We start from the raw sequence: 21,769 nt of genomic DNA, 5'->3' as shown, positions 1-21,769 counted from the left end.
TTCTTTGCAGTTACTCCACTCAGCATCAGGAAGCTCCTTTTCCCCCAGGAGGAGGTCCCAGCTGTGTTATAGGCTGTGCTGCATCTGCCCAGCCTCTCCAGCAGAGAAGGGCAGCAAGCAATTCACATTATCAAAAACAGAAAAATAGGGAAAGTAAAAGGGATCTTCTTAAAGGGTTTTAAAAATGTTTAAAGTTAACCTTTTATGTCCTAGGGAATCCATAAATTGCATAAACAGGAGCTTGGGGACTTATGACAAAAAGATTGTTATTGTCTTTATATTTTAGTCACATTGCTCATGAGATACAGCAATATAGGGTTCCCAGAAAATAACATAAACACTAGAGTTCCTTAAACTAATGCTTGTGGATAAATAAAGATTTTTTTTTTTAAACTTACATATTTATTTATTTTTCTTTCAGGGGGATCAGCTCAAAGTACCTTACTTTGTATCTAAACAGTGGGGCTCTTTCTTTGTGGACAGAGTGCCAGGCCCGGAAAATGCAGAGGAGACCTTGGTTCACACCTGGTCCTGTAAATGTATTAGCACTTACAGCACTATTGCAATCCCTAGTCTGGAAGCAATAGCAGGTAAGGAAGATGGCTTTTTTTTTTTTTTAATAAATATGTAGTATTCATAGTACATTTGTAGTGCTGTAGATCTGGTTTTGAGGTTACGTGTATCTAAAATACATTTAAAATACTTTGTTTATATAATGCAACACTTAGCACTAGTGGCCACTGGTTACTTCGATGTTTGTGATTTTAATTGTCGTCTCATACATGAGGGGTTTTGGTTGTGTCTGCAAATACATGGTGTTCAATTGATTCTCTGTTAGAAATAGGAAGCAGCATTTAACAGACTGTAGATTAGTTCCTGAACCTGGTCTGGACTTCCCCACTGTGTTTTGCTGTTTCTGCTTTCAGTGGTGAGTTACATTCGAAACAACCAGTATGCAAAATTACTCAGGGGTGTTATACTTAAAAATATGTTTCTCACTGGTCTGGCTTCTTACACTTCCCCAATCAGCTCACTATAACTTTGCAACTGCAGTACATACCAGTGGGTAATGAAGTGGTGGTGAAGACCTTCTATCTATATGGCTCAATCTATCATTTTGCATTAGTGAACTTTGTGGATACCCATACATAAAGGAATTAAAAAATTATTAAATGAATGAAGAACACTAATCCCTCCATTCAGCATATATTGCCTGCTTCATGGATAAGACCAATGAATAAAATGTTTGTTGAAAGAGAGCATTTCAGGCTTGCCCAGCAGTTGCTTCTACAGGAGGACACGTGATAGACCTTTTCTTTTAACCATATTTTTCACATGTACTTACATTGTAAGGATATCTCAAAACAGAACAATCATAGCGTGCCACAATTTATTTATGCTCCTGATATTTGCCATTTTGCATTCTATTTCAGCCTAAAAGCACAAAACCGAAATACACCAAGGAAAATGCCAACAGAAAGATAACTTCTGTAAAACTCCCATCTAACACCTTTTCCAGAGTCATACTGTGGCTTGCTTTGGAAGTGTTGGCCAAGAGAAAACACATTGGTCAGCCACAGTCTGAAACTGTGCCTCCCAGCCATCTTTCCCCCAGCTCAGTTTACAGAACTAGCAAGGGCTCTCAACCACAAATGCACCACCAACTTTCCAGGTACAGATGAAAGGGTGAGAACCAGAAAGGCATATCTGGGTAGTTAGTGAGTAGGATAGCTGCCTGTCATCAGTAGTGGAGCTCTTGCAAAGTCTGTTTCTCCATTAGAAGGGACACTGTGCACTGTCCCTCACTGCATTGACCCAGTGCTGGGGCAAGGGCTCACGTCTGTGAAAGTTAAAACCCCAGTGCTAAAGGACAGGAGAAAAATAATGTTTTAAACTTGCAGCTGTGTGCCTGACAGCAGACTCAAAGTTGAAGGTATGAGAACATCTCGGCTTTCTTACAGAGAGCAGTATTTCTTGTTTGTTTGTGCGGAAGAGCAGATGTTCATTATTACTGATGTTGAGGAATCCCTGATTCCTATTGAATACCTTGTCTGACTCCTGTCACAGCAAGCTGTGAGAACCCTGCTTTGCCAAACCCCGAAGTTTTTGGCTGCAGCTGCAAATAAATAGCTTAGCTGCAGCTACTTGGGAATAACCAGCTAGAAGAGATTGAAACTGGTTATGCAAGTTTGATGCACTCCAGCTTCTCCTTTCCTATTCATCTGCTCTAATTACCAGCAGAGGACTTTCCACTGCCAAGCTGCAAAAATACAGGCCTTTCCTCAAGATCCCTTGAGCCCAAGTATGCAGCCAGGCTGCCACCATGCTGACCACATGAACCCAGCTCCCAGCCAGCGGTGTGCTAACTGTGGGAGCTGCCACCTCACTGTAGAGGCACTGCAGCCTCCTGTGAGCTGTGGGTTGACAAGGGCTTCTCTATCAACAATGTCTGACCTGGCTTTTGTATGCCTACATGAGCAGTAGTAAGTGGCATGTACAAGTCAGTATCCCAACAGCTTGTGACCTGCAAAATATTTGGTGAAATGCAGAGGATTGCTGTGCTGCTGACTTTAAGATTGATTCTTGTTATTTGGATGCAGGAAGCATCAGTGCATAAAGAACAGCTTGGTTTATTTCTCAAGACACATTCAAAAAGATTATTCCAGGACCTATTCAGTGTTACTCAATACTAGCAATGTTTGACAAAATTAACTCAGTTTTCATCAAAATTCATAAGAGAATTCTTTTCAGAGCATTATCAGAAATTAACTTTGGGTAATAAAACTCTTCAAGCTTGTTTCCTTATTTTCAATTGAGGAAATATTAAAAATTGAAAATAAGCTGTAGAACTGAATTGAGAAGTTGGCACAGAAACAACTTTGATAGTTCTCTTTTTTCACCAACATGTTGTTAAGTTTGATGCAGATGCCCTCTGATAGTTTCACCTGAAGAATTTATACATTAAACTAAAGGGAATGATCTGATAGTTACCATAGACCACTGTAGAAAAAGGGTTTCACAGGGAATGGTTCTATTGGAGTTTTTTTCCCAAAGATGCATTAGAAGTTTTGAATTTTAATCTCACCTCTGACAAGGACAGTATTACTGGAATTGCAGATGATTGCACTGCAGTTCATCATCTAAACTCCCCTGAGAGTCCCTGAAGATAAATTGGTGTTTTTCTTGTGCATGAAAAAGTATATTTCATTTATTGCTAAAATTGCCCAGAGGAGACCTTCTACAATACCTTCTGTGTAGTTTCCTCAGTTAGGAGTGGAAATCAGATATAGGTTATACGGACACTACATGGTTAATAAAATAGCAGAAGCCAATGTCCCTACTCTTATTCTATGTGCCTCATTCACAAATCTATCTGTTTCTCCACTTTTCTGCCATTGAGTCTCTCCTCATTTACAGTTCCCTTGCAGATTTTGACTATTTTAAAGCACAATGATATCATGAAACAGATTTTCCAAACCACGATCCATTACCGTGGGAATGTTACTTTAGAGTTCCCATATGGAAATTAAAAGGTGTTAGGGGTCTCTCTGAAAAATGGAATTTTGCATAAACCACAGTTTCTAGGACATCCTTCTCCCCTTCAGAAAGTTAGGTATGATGAGCCAAGTTGAGGAGGATTACTCTTTATCTTTCCTACCTGAATAATCTGAACTTTATCTTCAAGGGCAGCAACGGCTACTCTGTGACTGTGTGATCAAATTTCCAGGTCCCCATGTAAAAAATTTTATTTTCTGCATCATGTAGGTACTAACAGTAATTCCAAAAATACCATTTCCGATGGTTTTTTGATTAACAGTTCTTTGATCCCAAAATATGATATGCATACTTCAAGCAAATGCTTTTCCTTTCCCTCTCATTACATTTGGTATTTTTATAAAAATCACACTTCAGAAAATTCCATTAGGAGTTTTAGAGCTCAGGGGGGAATTTTGGTAAGTATTTTTCTTCTTCATTGCAAAGAAAAGGTTAAGAAAGTGGGCTATAAATCGTAATAAGGAGAACATAAAAAACTTTTTTTCTAATTTCGTGATTGTTAACCTAATGTCCTGAACTTGTCTCATAACCTCTAAATGGTGAAGTTATCATAGGATTAAGAACTACTGCAAATAAGAATAGGAGAATGAGCGATGCTGCAGCTCAAGAGAGTTTAATTTCAGACAAGAATTAGTGCAAATGTAAATGTTTTATGGAGACAGAGTTCAGTTCACACTTTGGAGATTTGATAACTAAGCTTGTGTCATGCATGAGGATAATGCATTTTTTAAAATCTTGCGTGCAATATGAAATGTTATCAGGGTTTGCCCATATGGGTGCATAAGTTTTTCTTCATGCATTATTGTTATTTCAATATAGCTAGGACAAGAGAAGAATCTCCATTATAATTTACCAAAGCTGTCTCTTTAAAGATGCCTACAGATCTGTACCCTGCCACTTTCTGCGAGTGTTGGAGTCGTCAGCCTGCTTGCTGTATAAATATAATGATAAAATTGCCAGTGAACCATGACAAAGAAGTTCATGTTTCTGCTTAGAGCTGCAAATTATCTGCACAATGGAAAGCTCAAGTTAGCCGTGGCTGGGGCTCCAGAACTGGCAATGTGCAGGTCACAGATACACAGGTCTGCCCAGCCAAGATCAACTACAAATTGCAAACTTCACACACCATCTTCCACATGTATTTTAAAGGTGAATGCCCTGGAGGAATCAGTTATTATCATGGAAGACATGAATTTCACTAAGCATGTAGCCACATACTGATTTCTATATCCTGAACAGCATAATTTGCAATTATTGCTGAAGTGAAACAACAAAAAAAAAAATCCCACATTTTAGCACACTAGTTCTATGTTTTTTCATTGACATTACTCACTTAAAGTATGTCACTTTAAAGTGACAGCTCCTTTTAAAATTAAATTAGTCCTTGCTGTAACCAGACTGATAATTGTGCTCTTACTCAAACAATACAATAATATATAATTTCCGTAAATACATAGAATTATTTATATTATGCATTGCTAGTTAGCAGTAACCTTTTATATTTAATGCCTTATCTTTCAACTTTGCTTTTACTTCAGTGTAAGAATGTATCTATACAATAACTTCTAAAGCCTAAGTTTATCAAAATGTTTTGAGGATTTTAACTGCTTTGGGAATTTGCTGCTACAAATAACAGTTGCTACTACAAGGCCAAAGAGGTCATTTTTATAATTAAATCTTTTATGCAGAAAAAGTGTTCTTATGCCTGGTGATAAATTGGTGTACATACACAACAGCAACATTTCTGAGGTTTTCTGGTCTTGAGGTTTCATACAAGGAAGAAACAGATAATAAAGATAACTGGCTAGAGAGAGGATATGTGTTCTGTATGTATAAACAGTATCTTGATCTGTCACTTGAAGAGCATCAGATAATGTAAATCTGATTCATCTGTTCTAGTAAACTAGTTTCAATGTTCTTCCTTTAAGAAAAAAAAAGGAAAAACATGCCCAACACACCCAACAAATGTAATGCATCTATTTTTTCAGCTAAAATAGACAGCTGAAACCAATAAACAGCATTTTAACCATAACAAATTATTGTTCAATAAATCAGTACTAGCTTATAAAAAGTCTTCAGGATTAGGTACTTCCCAAATGGTCTGAAACCTCATCTTTACCACAGGATTTGAGTACTTGATAGTAATTTTCAGTGTAGAAAGGACAGTATTTCGTGTATTACAGTTTGTTCAGCCTTTCCTTCCTTCTCCAGAAAGGTGTATTGACTTGTACCCCTGAAGACTGTGTCAAATCATGCAGAACCCAAAAGATTACTTCCTAGCCAATAGCTGACAGAAATGTTCCTGCTGTCGTTATTCTGCTCTATGGGATGTCAAAGTACAGCCACCTCGAAAAGATTAAAGGGAGAACTCATGGGCAACTCATTAAGAAAGGGTGAACCACTCAGTCATTTCTGCTTTAAAGTTATCCTTCAACTCAGGCAGCATAATTTCATTTGCAGGCTGTAATTAAGGCTATAATTGGGTTTTGACTGGATCTCAGGCTTGTGGAGTGGGTTTAGACTGACACTTTAAAAACCCTGGTTGTGACACAAAGTGTTGATAATTTTAGTGTGTGAAAAATAGTGAAAATAGGTAAATCACCAAGTATTGAAAATACTTGTTTGACCAGGTTGAAATTTTACATAACCTGTAAGTTAAGTGTACAAAAAAAGTTGCTGGAAGCATTTTTGTACTCTGAATTAGTGTCTAACATCCTCTGGATAAAATGGTCACACATGCACAAAAAGCAATGTAGGCCTTGTCTTCATACATGTCTGTGTCTGGATTTTTGCTTTAAGATAAATGATGTTTCACCCATCCAGAGAAAAAGCAAGAAAAGGGAAAGAAAACAACTGTTTTACAAGAGAGGGGGGACATGATAAGATTAACCCAAGTTTGGAGAGGATGGTTGATCTTGGTGAGCTGACCTCAAAATGAAAGTAAAGGGATGTATCATCTCTGTATTTGCCTTAATATAGCTGCTTCTCAGTCTCAGAATGAAACTCCTGGGGTTTTTTTATCAATCAGAAATGCCTGTCAGCTCAAACAATTGCTTCTTTCCAGGCTAACTTCTTCAACCTACCTCAGAAGCCCTCCCTCCTGCCCTATGATTTAGAATGAGTCACACAAATTAATTAACAGATCCCTGAAAGACTAACACCTCCTAGTAGGATCTTGATTTTTTTTTTTTAGATTAAAAAGATTTTTTTTTAAGCTTAAGTCTTCATCTAGATATTTAAAAACATTATAGTCCAATATTTTCTTTTGATCAATTCCAGATAAAGCAAAGAACCAGACAGGGCTATTCTCTTACAACGTCTTCAAAAACCGCTGTTAAAATTAAATAAAAATGAGAGACATTTCCGTCACTTACAAATAATGAGTCTTCTCATATAAACCCAAAACAGCAAAGGAATTTCTAAGGCTTTCCTTCGCTGCACTCTTATCAGGCTCAGCTGCGAGTCAGTGCACGCCTTGTGCACAGCTGTTTTGTTCAGGAAGGGGTCAGCAGTCCCTTGGCCAAAGGGTAGACCCGAAGTGATGTGAATTGTTATTCCCAAGGTAATTGCAGTGAAACTGCACACCACGAGCAATTGCAGCAGCCGTGATGGGACAGTCATTCCATCCCCCAGGCACTCATCCATCTGCCAAACTCTGGTGGTGGAGCTGCTGCTGCTGCACATATCCCTGCAGTTTGCCACTTGGGTTTTCTCCAATGTCTTCTGTGTTAGACATCACAGAAGAGTAACCAGGGACAAACCCCAGTGGCACTGAAGCTCTTGCTCAGGCCAAGCTCACACCACAAATGTCTGCTGGCAGTGCCACAGTCATGATCTCCAACCAATACATCTGTGTTGGCAAAAGCTCTTATGTAAGTGCAATTAAAGCAGCAAAGCTGCACTTTTACTGAGACTAGTTTTGATCTTTATTCCTGCAGGAGCAAACTGCACTGGCTCATATCACCAACTACATCCAAACTCAGCAGCTTTCTCCTATGGAGCATTCCCATACTGAGGAGTCCCCCCTTTCCCATATGACACCACACAGATATTCTCCCCCTCTCCAATTTTTGAGTTATGGAGTACGCAGACAGCAGTAATGACTTTCATGTAGTTGACAGAAGGAATGCTTTCCTTGTGCTGACTTCACTCTTTTGGGAGCTTTGCTTTAGTGCAGCAAACATCTGACCTCCTAAAAAGCAGCCTTAGAAGTTTTTCTAAAAATAACTGCTATCAGATAAATCTACTTGTGACCTTGTTTATTTTTCTTCTTTTTGCCTCTAGTTTGCTCTCTCACATCCTGAGCTTTTAGTGCAAGTGCTGCTTTGACTGTTACAAGATAGAGATGGGTGAGGAGATAAAAATATTTCGTGTTTAAGAAAAAGAAACACCTGTTGCAGGCTAGCCACAGACTGGCAAGTCAGGTTACTCCAAGGCACAGCCAAACTAGTGAGCTCCCTCCCCTGCAGCAATTGAGCTTACTCCACTGTTAAGAAATAATTATTAGAAGTTGTTATCATTAAGAAATTAATATTTTCTTTCAACAGCAACTTTGAAATACAATGAAAGATTTGTGATAAAGCTTCTGAGCCAGCATAAATTATGGGAAGCCCTGTAAGAGCAAAAGAATTTATGCTAGCTGATGGTTTGCCCTCTGCCCCTATAGTTACATCACCTGGGTAATGAGATGTGAGATAGGGCTCTGTGTTTTCTGAAATTCGCCACAATTAAGCAGTTTAAAGATTTTTTCAAGCTTGAGTATCACTAACAAGGTTTTAGTTCTCTCCCTTGTGCCTTTTTCCTTGGTGATAATCAGGAGGATATATTTGGATTCACTTAAGAACACAACCCTGCTGTTTACTAGGAGGCTTCTGCAGCATCTGGCGCCAGCCCTGCTCACTGGCAGGGAGCAGACCTTGGGGTGGAGGGAGAGTTCTGCTTTCTGCAGAGCTTCTCACTCGTCATGGAGTTGCTGCTGTGGTGTCATGATGAAAAAATGTTGGCTTTGCTTTTGTTGGTCAATATTGAAAAATGATTACTGACATTTCTGCTGTGTATTTTGGGAGAAATCTGTTTCAGTCTTGGGCTGTGATTTTAATTGAAAAACAATGCCATCCATTTAAAGTGCTTAGTTAAGATTTTATTTGTTTAATGTATTGGTTTGTTCAAGGAAATTTTAAAAAATTAGAGTAGTAAGTTTATCAAGCAGGCCTGTGTCTGGATTAAATTAAAATTGTCTTCCATTCAGTTACTCAAATATTTTCCTGATCACTCATTCAGAATATTACATTTTCCCTTCTTCTTGTGGTTACTCTTCCTTACTTGTGGGTGGAACTCCAAGTCTTCCTCTGATAAAAGCTTGTGGCATTTATTTAGCTGGCCTGCACGAAGTGCATAGCACACAGACACTGAGATGCTGTCAGCTTTGTAACTATGATAGAAATGCGTCCATAACTCCTAAGTACATGCATGGCTATGGGTATACACAAATATCAGAACACAATGTTGTAATTAATGTCACTTAACACCTGCATCTGGATAACTGGAACACAGCAACTGACAGTAGTTACTGTTCAAATATCATAATTGTTGTTTTGTTCACACCAGGGCTGCTGGAGTCCTGTAAGGTTGGTAGGGCAGGGTGGAAGCTCTTCTGGCTCAGGCAAAGGCACACAACCTGTGAGTGTTGCCCAAGCCATTGGGAAATGCAAATAACACTGAATGGGCACCATAAAGAAAACCAGTTTTCATCATGCATTTATACTCAGGCTGGTGTGGGAGCAAAGAAAGGAGCAGGACAAGAATTCAGGGCAATACATCTAACAACTGGCATTTCTGTAGATCTAGGACCCTCTATACTCCTCTGGGACCCTCCATATCTGATTTCTAGGAGTCTTTGGCTCTCAGAGTGAATATCCTAATTGTCTTGGGTAAAAACAATTAGTCTGGGTGGAATTACCTAAGAATGATAGAAAAATTCTGGGACTGTGATTCTCAAGCAATTGGGTAGAGTCAGCCAGGTCATTCTTCCAGTCTCAAGCTGTTTGGTTTGCTCTAGTTTTTTTGGATAGGGGCAATATTGGATGAGTTTTGTGTTGAATTCATTATCAGTGTAGTTTAGGACTCATTAGAGCCTTGCTGTCAAGTTATATCTCAGAGAGGACTACATATCTGCTGCCTGCCTAATTCATGTCTCTCCATGAGGGTTAGGTGAGAAGTCAGTACCAAGATGCAAAGGTCTACCACCACAGCAGCAGCTGTGAGCATGCACAATAGCAAACCCTGAAGTATTTACTGGGAAAAAAATACTAGGAAAATAGCAACTTGGAAATAAGCAACTATTTTTTTTTCCCTGAGACTGGCTTTATTATTAAATACTCTATCTTCTTTTTCTTTCATGCTTTTGCCAAATGGATGTGAATATTTTCTTGCCATCTTCCAAAGTCAGCTTGCTGAGACCAAAGCAATAATTAAATTGGTAGATTGGAGTGTGAATGGATAAAAATGTGATTATTCTCTTTTGGAACCTTTTGCATTATATATAGAATGGTTTGGGTGTTTAAGCTGATAATGGAAAGCTAGTTTACCAGGAAACATCAACGAAATTCCCATTTTGATCCAGCTGGTTATTTTCCTCAGCAATAAGCAGCTCTATAGCAAGTGTGCCCCACTTGTGCTCCTCTTTGATTAAACTACTCTTGGGAGACTCCAGACTGCTAGACTATTAAGCTAGTAAAAGTTTTTTTATAAAAGTAACTGTATGGCATTTGATTTTTATAGCTCATAAAGATATTTGGAATTATTTGCTTTCTTTTTCAATTAATTTTGTAGTTTTTGAAACCTTTGTTTTAAACCGAGCGTCATGAATAGACTCAGCAGCCAGTAAATCCATTGGGCCTTCTGCATGCTAGGAAAACATCTGCCTGTTCTGCTGTGCTCAGAACGAGCTCCAGAGATTTCCCTGACTCCGACAAAATGAGAAAATTAACTTCTTTGACAAGCTAAAATCACCCACTTAAATGATTCTCTTCCAATTAACTTTCCTCCTATTCCTACTTTATTCCAGCCTCTATCTAATTTTTCAGCTTGATCTAAGAACTCATTTGCTTGCTCTATTGTGTTTAATATGGGTTTAAAGCTGCAGGCCTGGATGCTGCCCTGGTGCCTTGCCTGCAAATCGCTTGTGAGACAAAACTGGATTTCCTGTTGTTTGTGCCGAAACCACTAAAATTGTGGTTTTCTGTTTCATAAAGCTGCTGAGTGGAAAAAAAAAAAAGTTGCAGCATGTAGTGACAGGAGGTCACCTCGCCAGATTTACTCCAAATTAAAAAAAAAGTTGGAATTAATAACTTACTGGGCAGATGAACTGAATAATAGTTTTTATGTTTTACTTTGGTTCTAAACAGACAACCTGGAAAGTAGCTAACCCTGTTTGGGGGGGGGAGGTTGTATTTTTTTCCCCTTTTATTGGAAAATGAATTGTTTCTTGCACTAAGTTTTATTTATATTTTTTTTTTAATTTGGTTTCTTGAACTTTGAGTACGAGGTGAGCACGGGAAGTATCAGTTTTCTGGCTAAGGGTGGGCGGGTCACTGTTGGCAGCAAAGACTTTTTAAAAAGCTACAGAAAAGAAAGCTCTGACTGTTCAGAACTATTTTAATGCATTCAGTGTTCTTTACAGACTGGAAGTGATGAGTACACCAAGTTACAAGTGCAGATTTCTAAGAATGCTTGATGCAAAATGATGTTGTTAACACTGGACTGCAAGAAGGCCTAAGAGCACATGCCTTTGGGGAATCTTGCTTCAATAGATATGAAAAATAAAAAAAAAGGAACTGATTCTTTGTTTTATACATAGCCCTGTTATGAGTAGACTGCTGAGATAAAAGAGAAGGATGACAAATTGGAGAATGAACTTGAAGGTGTACTGGGAGAAAAACTCCATCTAGGCTCAGTGAAGATTTTTGATTAGTATTTAGGCATAAGCTAAATAATTTTCTCTGACTAGCATTATTTCAGCAATCACGGAACTGAATATCCTTTACTGCAGTTGAATAAACTCTGAAAGTCAATCCCTTGAACAGCTGAAGATGTCAAATAAATGTGTAATCACACGATCTGATTGAATTCTGATGCTGGTGAGCAAACAGCTCAAGGTTTTAAGAAGTACTACTATTCACCACAGGCTTATTTTTTATGTGATACAGGCTGTGTTGCTAATCAGATGTGGTATGTTTCTGTCTTGCAGATTTACCGCTGGATTATAGATTTACACGATTTTCCTCAAATAGTTCAGCAGCTGCTGGGTACTACCCAAGCCCTCCAAGAGCACTGCTGCCAAATGAGGACTCAGTGACTATGAAATAGGTTGTCAGCTTTTTCCTTAAATTACCCTGTGGCCCTTACTTAAACTGCTATCAAATGCTAATTGGTGAAAATGCTGTGTGATGCTTCATAAAATAGAGTGATGGATTAAAGCAGACTCCTGTGTAGATTTGTGTTTCACTTCTTTCTCTAGTCCAGCCTGAAGAGGTGAGCAATGCATCCTTCTCTCTAGGTCTTCTGACCACCACTGTCTTTCACAAAGTGCTGTTGGCTTTTTCCATGCACTGCCCATAGCCTTCAGGAGAAATGTAATAGTAATAGCTCATCCCAAATTACATTCTACATTTTAGAGGACATTTTAGGTACTATCCCTCTGTAAGGTGATGCTGTTGCTACCATAAGCTACAGGAAAGACACAAAACAGACTCTCAGCCATATTTCAATTAAGAGTTACCTTGGACAGCCCAGGTTGTCACCACAGACCAATGTTTTGCAGGCTCTGAGGAATTTATTCTCCCACTGGAATTATTCTTGGAGATAGAAAAAGACTGAGTCACAAAGAGAAAGATGCAGCATACTCAAAGAGGCGTTTGAATGGGATTTAGGCAACTGAATGCTGACTGATAGTTCTGAAAGCCTTTGTCACATACTTAGTCTTCAGTATCTCAAGAATCAGAGCTCTTCTGCAGAAGGATGGAAACCTGTGTACAGTTTCCTTCTCCGATGGAGTGGATTCAAGCCCTCAATCTCCACCTCCCTGGGAAATCCTTCCAAGAATGGGAAGTCTCAGCCAGTCTCAGCCAGAAGAGGAGCAGGACTGAAGACATAAACTGAATATTGCTAATTTAAGCAAACAGCAATCTTGTTCTCTGTTGATTTAAGTCCAAAGACCTGCTCTCCAGCATTTAGGACAGGGAGCCCTCAGGAACTAACACAGGCTAGTAGATGCAAAAACATGTCAAATATTTGTCTGGTCAGCAGTTTTGTCACACTAGGATGGCAGAATTTTGGAGAAATTTCCCTCAAAGTTCAAAGAACAACAAACAGAAACCTAATTTTCTTGTTTCCAAGGAAAAGAACTCACTTTGTTAGGCCTATACAATTACCAGAATGGATTTAGCTTGTATTAACACTTAATTTGTGTCACCACAGTTCATTCTGTATCTTTTCAGCTTCACCAGTTAAAACATTTTGTGTCAGAATCAGACACAACCACCATTCCACCTCATTTCAGAGATAATGGCCTCTGTCTGCATATTTTTTTCCTGCCTTTGCATAGAATGTTATTTTTACATTCTTGTGGACAAGTATACTTGCAAGTAATAAACAACATTTCCAAATTAGCATTAAGCATTTGTTTATTGACAGGGAAGCATAAAACAAATGGGGACAAAATTGAGAAAAACTTTAAGACCAGGGGGTTGAGGAATGAAAATGAAAGCACCATTCTGCTCCTCATAAACTGTAGACTGAAAATATTTGACTTCAGATGGTGACAGTTAGCAATAGTTGAGTTCATTTGGAATTTTTTTAATTAGCATCAATGTGTTCAGCAGAAAATCTGCCTCATGACAGGGATATGATTTGTATTAAGGAGAGAGATGCCCAGATTAAAATCTCAGATCCCTGACTGCAGCATCATTGAAATTCTAACCTGAATCAAGTAATCTTCTGCAAATAATTTCTAACTAATTTATGATGCAAACTCATATTGTGTACCTTCACACTTCTGTTGTTATGAATTTGGAACTGATTTCTGTAGGTTGGGGATTTTTTTCTTGTTTTTTTTTTAAAGAAAGTCAATTGAATTTTTAAGGAAAATCAGACCAAAAATCTTCAATGTCCTTGGATCCTGGTGTCTCAGGGGAGCAGTATTTTTTTAAATGGAAATGTGGCAGATTCTAAGGACAGCCTGATCACAAAGCTCACCAGAAGAAATACACATGCCCATCTTTGAGAAAGGTTGTCACCAGCCATTTGCACTTGCTGCCAGGAGGACCTCACAGTGGCAGGGAGAGGAGATGATAACAAAGCTGCTGTAAGCACAGTTCCATGTGCCACCACAGTCTGTGACTGCAAGAAAACTCGGGGGAAATAATTGCAGTGGTTGCCCAAAAAATAGAGTTCCTTTTACTTAAGACTCTCCTATTCAAGAATTTGAAAATTATACAGGTCTTACTACAAAGCAGAGATTGACAATGGAGCAATGAGGAGGTAGTTGGTGCTGGGGAAATGGCATGAAGAACCAGGGAGAAGAAATGCACATGGCAGAAAATTGGTAGAGAGCTGCCTATATTTGATGTGACACTGCAAAGACACCATCTTTGCTTTTTCCTTATTTCTTTCTCTCTTTTTTGGTTTTTTTAACCTCTGAAATTTCTTGGATTCACTTGTGAGAGGCCATTGACAGAAAGATTGCTGAAGTGCCTGCAAAACTAACTTGAGCATCAGCAGGGAGACATAAAGTTGTAAAGCTTCATTAAAATCACAGTGTCTGGCTAGACAGCCCTGAAAGCCACATTTTGCTTACAACCTCAGATGAAAACTAAGTCTCCTTTGGTGTCTGTTTTGGTATAAAGCACATGGTTCTGAATTTTAAAATAAAGAGAATTTATTTCTGAAAAAAAACCACATGTTCTTGAATTTACCTTATAGGTGAGCAGCAAAAAGAGAAAGGGGAGACAAGCTGGTCTCAAAGCAGTGCAAGTTTTGCTATAACCTCGAACAAAACAAAACTTGACCAACTCAGCATAAGACATACAAATCAACCAAAAACTTTGATAAATTGATACCTTTAATACTGATAGGGAAGTCATGTTTGATGCAGAGCAGAGCTCAGTGAGGGTTTCCTGAACAGGGCTTCTTCCTGGAAACTGAAGGCTTCTTCATCCCCAGTGGGAAAGTTAAATAAACAAACATGGGCAGATTATCCATGGCAGACATGGAGCACTGCTGGACACAGGATTTTCTGAGTCTGCTCCTTCCACAGGCTGATGGGGCTCTCCAGCTTGCCTGAGTCCCAGCTCTGTGATGGTGCAGTAGTGATTCCTTTGAGAATTCCCAGGAAAATTTGTCTGATAACAGGCACTGGGAATCAGCATTCCCAAAACTAGTTTAAATCTTTCCTCCTGAGGCCAAGTATGCATTAAATCATGCTAAGGTAAACAACAGCAGAGTGTAAGATTATGTTAATTAGCAGAGATGCCACCAGTGGGAAGGTGACATCTGAGCTTCCCTTTTGCCACCACAGGGAAAAAAACACAGTAAGTGTAAAAAACACACTTTCATACACAAACGTGACGTTTTACAGCACAGCTCCTCAGAAAGTCAGGTTTAGAAATAAAGTCACCTCTGCTTGAAGGTAAAAACCTCACACACTTCACCATAGGGATCGGATGGGAATGTGTTCTTGCTGACTTCCTAGGGAAGGGAGTATGGGATGGGGCAGCCTGCTGCTCCTCAGCATCATGGAAGGAGCAAGACAAGTTTTGCAGTACATTTAAGTGACTGACTTCTCAAACAAAATATGCCTTTCTGTATACATGCCTGAGGGCAAATAGCATTTCAGCTGACTCATGGCATCAGATTTAGGGGGGAAAGCACATGGCTAATCTACAGGAACCTTACCTCTGCAGAGTGCCAGCTGTAGTGGTATAATGGCTAAAATGGTGTAGCCCCAGACATCTATTGTTAACGACTGGCCACAAACCAGCCCTTCCAGCAAGCACATAGCTGAGCCAGAGCCCCCGGGGGAATATTATAAATCCAGTTGCCTGTAATTTTGTTTTCTACAATTCTAAGTAAGTGGAACATCAAACCCCCTTGGTGAGTCACAGGAGAGGAAAAAGAAATTAAAAAGAGGTTTTCTTCTGAATATTTTTGGTGCAAGAAACAAATCCTGTTTTTCGGTAAGCATTATAAATAGAAATGTTTAACTGGAAAATGGAGCCTGGATTAAGGCCAAAATAAGATGGAATCCAGGAAGTTAAACAGACTCAGAGATTTCCAGCCCTAAAAGCTTGCTAGCATCTTTAAAGGGCAAACTGGGGATTCCTGTCTACAGGACTAGTGCTGCGGCCAGCATGACCAATCATTTTCCTGAATATGGGACAAAGGTGTAAGGCAAATCTTTCCAGTATGAAGTGGGTACCCACGGCAGTTCTCTGGCAGCCATGGCAAGACCACAGAGGTTTTACAGCTGGCCAGATGTCACAGTTCACAGAAGGGCAAACATCTGAAGCAGCTCATTTAACTTCTGCCCCGCTGCAGCTGAACTGATTTAATCAGAAGTGTGCTAAAAATCCCCCACACCTCCCACTCCCGCTGCCGCAGAGCACACGTAGCTCTCTCACACATGGCCATGAGGGCTCTTAAGTACTTGCACAGGGGTGAGAAACCATCGCAGCCACTTCAAAATGATGTGATGGCTTCCAGCCCCTTCTGCAAATTAGAGGTTGTGAGACACAAAATGGCAGAAGCACAAATGGAGCAGCAGTCTGCACAGCAGCTCCAGAGCAGATTCCAACAGCAGAACCAGAGCAGATTCTCCAGCCAGAAAGGTATTTCTGCTTCCCACTGGCTACTAAATGTTGAGTAAAAACACTTAAACACTCTGTCTGATTCCCCCTTACAAGGTTGGGAACTTACATTCCTTTTAAGAGTGAAGGAAATAGTAAACTACCTTACACTGTATACGGGAGGGGAAAAAATAGGTGTTCTTGTTCAAAATTAATGAGAGTGGTATTTTCAGGGTGTATTTTAGGAAAATAAGTCCATTAACTTTCAGTAGACCTTGTTCTGTCACAGTACTAAAGGAACTCTAAAAATTGGGACTCCATGTACCTAATAAATTTACATTAAAAGATTAATTTCTAAAGCCTCCACCATCTCTGAGGAATAAAAGTACAGGTGAATATAGCAATTCTTTTCTTGCCTTATCTCAAAATAATACCTGAGAGTTTCAGTTTTCTTTCTATATAATCCCCTGTAACCTCAGCCCACAATGAGAAATTAAATGTGTGCTCCCAGCTGCTAGCCATCCTGCAAATTATATTAATCCAGAGTAAGAAGGTGCTACTGCAAATTTTGTGAAAAGAAACAGTATGTTATGAAATTAAGAGATGAAAAATTCTTTATCTTATTCTGACAGAGGCCTCAAAAATAGCTACTAGAGGGCTGCTGTTGAAGCAGCTGCAGCAGTGCTGGAGACAGCAGCAGTGAATTTCTATACCTGTTTTTTCCCTCAAAGCTGCCAGAAAATGTATACATGAGAATAGGCAGCTGCCCAGAATATGTATATACATGAACAAGCAGCAATTAAAGAGCAGGATGCCATGACATGGGAACTCAGAGACTAAGGGAATGAGGGAATTATCTGCATTTCATAGGAGGTGTGGAGTTTTAGGTCAATTAAATAAATTAAGCACTCTTAGGCAGTAAGCAGGGAAATCTCTAGATCAGTATTAGACAGGTGATGAAAAATGGAGTACAGATGAAGCTCGGGGGTGAAAAGGCTGAGGGTCAGTATGAGCTGACAATTATAGTTCAACAGGGCAATAGATGGCTAGAGGGTATCAGGGAACAGAGATTATATATATCTCAGAAAATAATAATTACCAAAATATATCTAGTGTGGAGGATTTTCCTCTTTCCTTTAATCTTTCCCCTGTTATTGTGCAGGACTTGGAGCTAGCTGGTACATTACTGATAATAATCCATACACAAAATGAGAAGAAAAAAAAAGTAACATGAAGACAATTACATCAATTTAGGAAAATAGACTTATTAACTGTTAATATGACCATTGTTAGGTAGATTAATGTAACTGTAAAAGAACTTGTATACATATTTGTGTGCACATTTAAAAACCCCTGCTGTGCAGAGCACACTGCCAGGAGCTCAACAAATACAGATTATGTGTATGAGAGACCCATCACAAGGTGGTTACAGGGCCCCCTGAAATACTCAACAGCACTGTCCCAAAAGCCCCAGAACAAGCACACAATAACCAATTATTGATGCAGACTAGTGCAACAACCTCATGAAGACCCTGAAACTAAAAGCAGTGGTGGAGCTGTCTTCAGGGAGTACATATGACTGCAACAAGAGCCACCAGTTGTTGAGCACCATTGCTTTGGAGTCAAGTGTGAAGAATTGATCGCTACAGTACACCCTAGTGATGCATAGGTAAGTATTATATTTAAGTGAAAATTAATTTTAATGCATTTTTGTGTTTGGTCTAATATCTCACTCTTGAGTCTTGGCTGCAGTAAATAGAATGCACTAAATCAGAGGGAGAATATTACAAAGAGAAGTGGAGAATCAGCAACAAGTTCGAGTACAGTCTCTGAGACAAACCTTTTTCATGTTCATGTCTCTATTGCAAGGAAGAGGAGAGAGACATGGAACTATGAAACTCTAGAACTGGGGTGGGGATAAGAAAGCAACTTGTAAAAATTTTCATGAATTCCAGCAGTTACTTAGTTGTCGGCTTGGCTTTCCACATACCAAGTGACTCCATAAAACATAAGGTGGGTTCCAACCTTAAAAATGCCTTTCACTGAAAACAGCATTCTACAAATGGAAAACATCATTGTGACTGATCTGCTGTCCAGAGAGGGAGATTGTGGCAGTCAGCCCTAAGAGAGCACTGATGAAGTCTGGCTTTGGAAGGTTCCTCTTGGTATGAGCATTAAGTTTGTGCTCCCAGGGGATGATGCTTGGTTTATAACATCAAAGAAATTTGGAAGGAAAGAAGCTGACACTCATCATACATGTTAAGAAAGGCCACACATTTGAAAACATAAAGTAACAACCAATTCAAATATATAAAAACCCACACTGCTGGAGAGTTGCCCCCCTCCAACCTGTTTTGATCATCAGCAGAGAAAAGAAGGGATATGTGCTAAAGAAGGAGAGGCCAGTTAGGCAGCCAGACAGCTGCTAGAAAAAGATAAATCTAAACCCTGTTGATGTCTACAGCAATGTAAAAGCAGTAATATGGATTCTGCTGTTAAAAGGCACAGAACAGATGATGGAAGTAATTTGTTATTGGATCAAGGTATTTCTTGGCATTTCCCATTTAAGTGCCTGTGTACCTACTTTATGGCTGTCTTCCTGACATGTCTCAGGACCACGACTGTCTCCACTCACCAATGCTTTACCTCATTATTGATGCTGCAGCTTCCCTTAAAAAATCTGCAGGATTATTTTTTTTTTTAATCTGACTTTCTGTCTGCTGGCCTCAGGCTAAACCAGACTGAACACATGGTGAGAGCAAGAAAGAGGGAAAGAAAGGAAATGTAAAGCAGAGAAAGATGTCCCATTTACATACAAAGAAGAGCTGTTTAGGAAACATCTAGTGTTTTCCCCTTCCAGCTACCCTACTGATACTTTGGCTACCATGAAGTAGGAGAGCAAAAGGCTGCATCTGTGGGAAAGAGAGAAGTATTTCCAGCCTGCAGATGTAGAAGCAGACACAGGATTTTCCTGTGAGAGAAACTGCTTTATGCCACACTGAATATGCCCCAACCAGACAAGTATCCTGATGAGCTTAGACAAGATTTCCAGATTTCTGAAATTTTATGGAAATCAGCTCTAGGAATCAGACTCTTTCTGATTCTTAGGGCTGATTTCAGGGGACTCCTTTTCATCCTAGTTCTGGAGCTGTGACTATTTCTGCCCATTGCCTGCAGTGAGGCAGAACCCCAAATGCCCAAGTAGTAAGTGGAATGAATCATGCAACAATCCCATAAGCTTGAAGGATGTAGTAGGAACAACCAAGTTAGGACACTGGTTGACACCCTGGGTGGAAAAGAGGAGATAGCCAGCATTCCCCCATAAGTGCCTGGAACTGGGATAAGATTGTAAAATTAAAGCTGCCTTCATGTGGCACTAATAAACTTCAGGGGGAAGAGCTGGGCAGAGACTCTCAGATCAAGGAGGGCAGGGTAAACATTATGCAACTATCCAGATTTGCAGTTCTGCAGTTCAGCTACAAGAAGAGACTGGCCTAGTGCTCTTGTCCTACAGGTTTCAGGTCACAGCACTAAGATCAGAAATTTTCACAGCTGGACACAAAAGGCAGAGAAAACACAAGGGTTATGGTCATAACCAAATCAATTGTTTTGAAGAATTAGTGAAAGAATCTGGAGAATATTTTGTTTTTCTCTTTCATTTGAAGAGTTTTGTCACTTAATGACAAATGTAGAAGTGTTTCTTACATGAAAATTAGAGACCAAACAGATCACACAGAGGTCTTTACTGAGAGAGGCATACTTAAATCAACAAAAAAACCTAAAACAAAACAAATAAAATCAATCAAACAGAAAAAAGACAAAAAAAAAAACCAAAAAAAACCAAAAAAAAACCCCATGCACACACAAAAAAATTCAAAGAAGAATAAAATGCTGCTGCATAGGCTGGGCAGAAAGAAAGAAAAGGATGGCCAAGGCTGCATTTGTGGAACAGGTAAAATGATATACAGCTTCCTCTTTAGGCTAACATCTTCAGTCACAAAGAAAAAGAAACAAACTCCGAGCATCCAAACTCCTAAAAGTGGGAACCAAAGGCTTTTAAATGTATGAAGCATCAGCAGACACTTGGTGTTTCCTCCAGAATTAACCCTATATCACTTGCTCCATGCAGCCCTGCAGCCTCCTTGCTCACTGTCCTACTGTAGCAACAGAGGTTTTGTTCCTTCTTCCCATCCTCATGATCCAGCTTGTCAATGCAGCAGGAGAAAAAAGTGCATTTCCCTTCCCTGCAAGCTGGATAAGTACTGGGCATGCTTGGAAGTTTTCACTTGTCAAAGAAGAAAGGATAGATGCTGCCAAGAGGTGGCTGCTCACAGCATCTCTGATGATGCAGACATTTTCTAGACATGCACTGTACTTAGGTGTACAGTGACTTCTATGAGCGTGACCTAAAAAACTTGTCATTGCTGGAAAAGGGCAGCATTTCCTACATATGTTTGGCTCAGTCACACAGACATTAGACCTTGCATGTAGTGTGGTTTGTCATAAAGACCAAGGAAAAATAATGAGCATGTGAGGCAGGAGTAGAACAGTGTCTGACCTGAACAGTTTTCAAACAATTTCCATGAAACATACTCTGCACAGCTGGCCAAGTCTTAGCTCCAATAGGTAAATTTAGCTCTTTTCCTAAATCCATTCTGGAGCAATGCCACCCAAAAGGTCAAGTTGCTGTATGTTTCACTGTCACATGATGCAATTTAAGGAAATGACAGTTACAAAAACTATTAACCTCAGTGGGATTTTTCCAATAAAATAAAATTAAATTAAGAAATTTTAAAAAAAAGGAACAAATTAACTAGGGTTCTGATACTTGGAAGGAGAGAGGCAGTGAGAGATTTCAGGGACAGAAGCACCAAGGGAATAGAAAATATATGATGGTATGTTACTGTCATTTAAACGACTTTATGGTTAGTGGCAAGAATAGATAGCCTGGAGACATGATTCATCACATCCTAATGAAGACATCTAAAACAGGTCAGATGAAATCTGCTGTAAAAGAATTTATTTTTCACTGCAGTGTTATAAACAGAGTCTAACGTGACTAGATCAGAGGTAGTTATCAGTCAAGTATAGAACAAAAGTGCATGACACGTTCAGAGGTTAGATGGATCCCACCCAGAGTTGCTGCTCCAAATTGACATTGTTTCATTGTTTAATTGTTTTCTTCTTGCTGTCAGCACTGAATTCACTGGCATGCAGCAAGGCTAGCAAACCACTCAGAGAAACTCAACCTCAGCAAGAGGGGTTATACCCATGGCTAAAGAAGTGAAGGGCAGAGGGAGATCAAAGACAATCTGTAATCTTGCCTGTGCAAGTACCATTTTGAACATAATCACACAAAACAGGACCTTGAC

The 21,769-nt window shown here is 39.5% G+C and overlaps 1 protein-coding gene across 1 annotated transcript in view; it reads left to right on the top strand.

The window, feature by feature from the left end:
* The window catches only part of NT5DC1 (5'-nucleotidase domain containing 1), a 129,532-nt gene extending 116,309 nt beyond the window's left edge, over positions 1–13,223 (top strand). The window contains exons 11-12 of the mRNA XM_085056126.1: positions 422–590; positions 11,804–13,223. Of these exons, the coding sequence (XP_084912252.1) occupies positions 422–590; positions 11,804–11,922 (288 nt within the window). The 3' untranslated portion in view covers positions 11,923–13,223. The remainder of the gene's footprint in view (positions 1–421; positions 591–11,803) is intronic.
* Positions 13,224–21,769: the final 8,546 nt, after the last annotated feature.

This window comes from Lichenostomus cassidix, chromosome 3, assembly GCF_008360975.1.
Source record: "Lichenostomus cassidix isolate B80296 chromosome 3, HeHo_3.0, whole genome shotgun sequence".
NCBI classification, from domain to species: domain Eukaryota; kingdom Metazoa; phylum Chordata; class Aves; order Passeriformes; family Meliphagidae; genus Lichenostomus; species Lichenostomus cassidix.
Note: the sequence above shows the minus strand (reverse complement) of the source record. Positions and strands in the feature narration are given on the sequence as shown.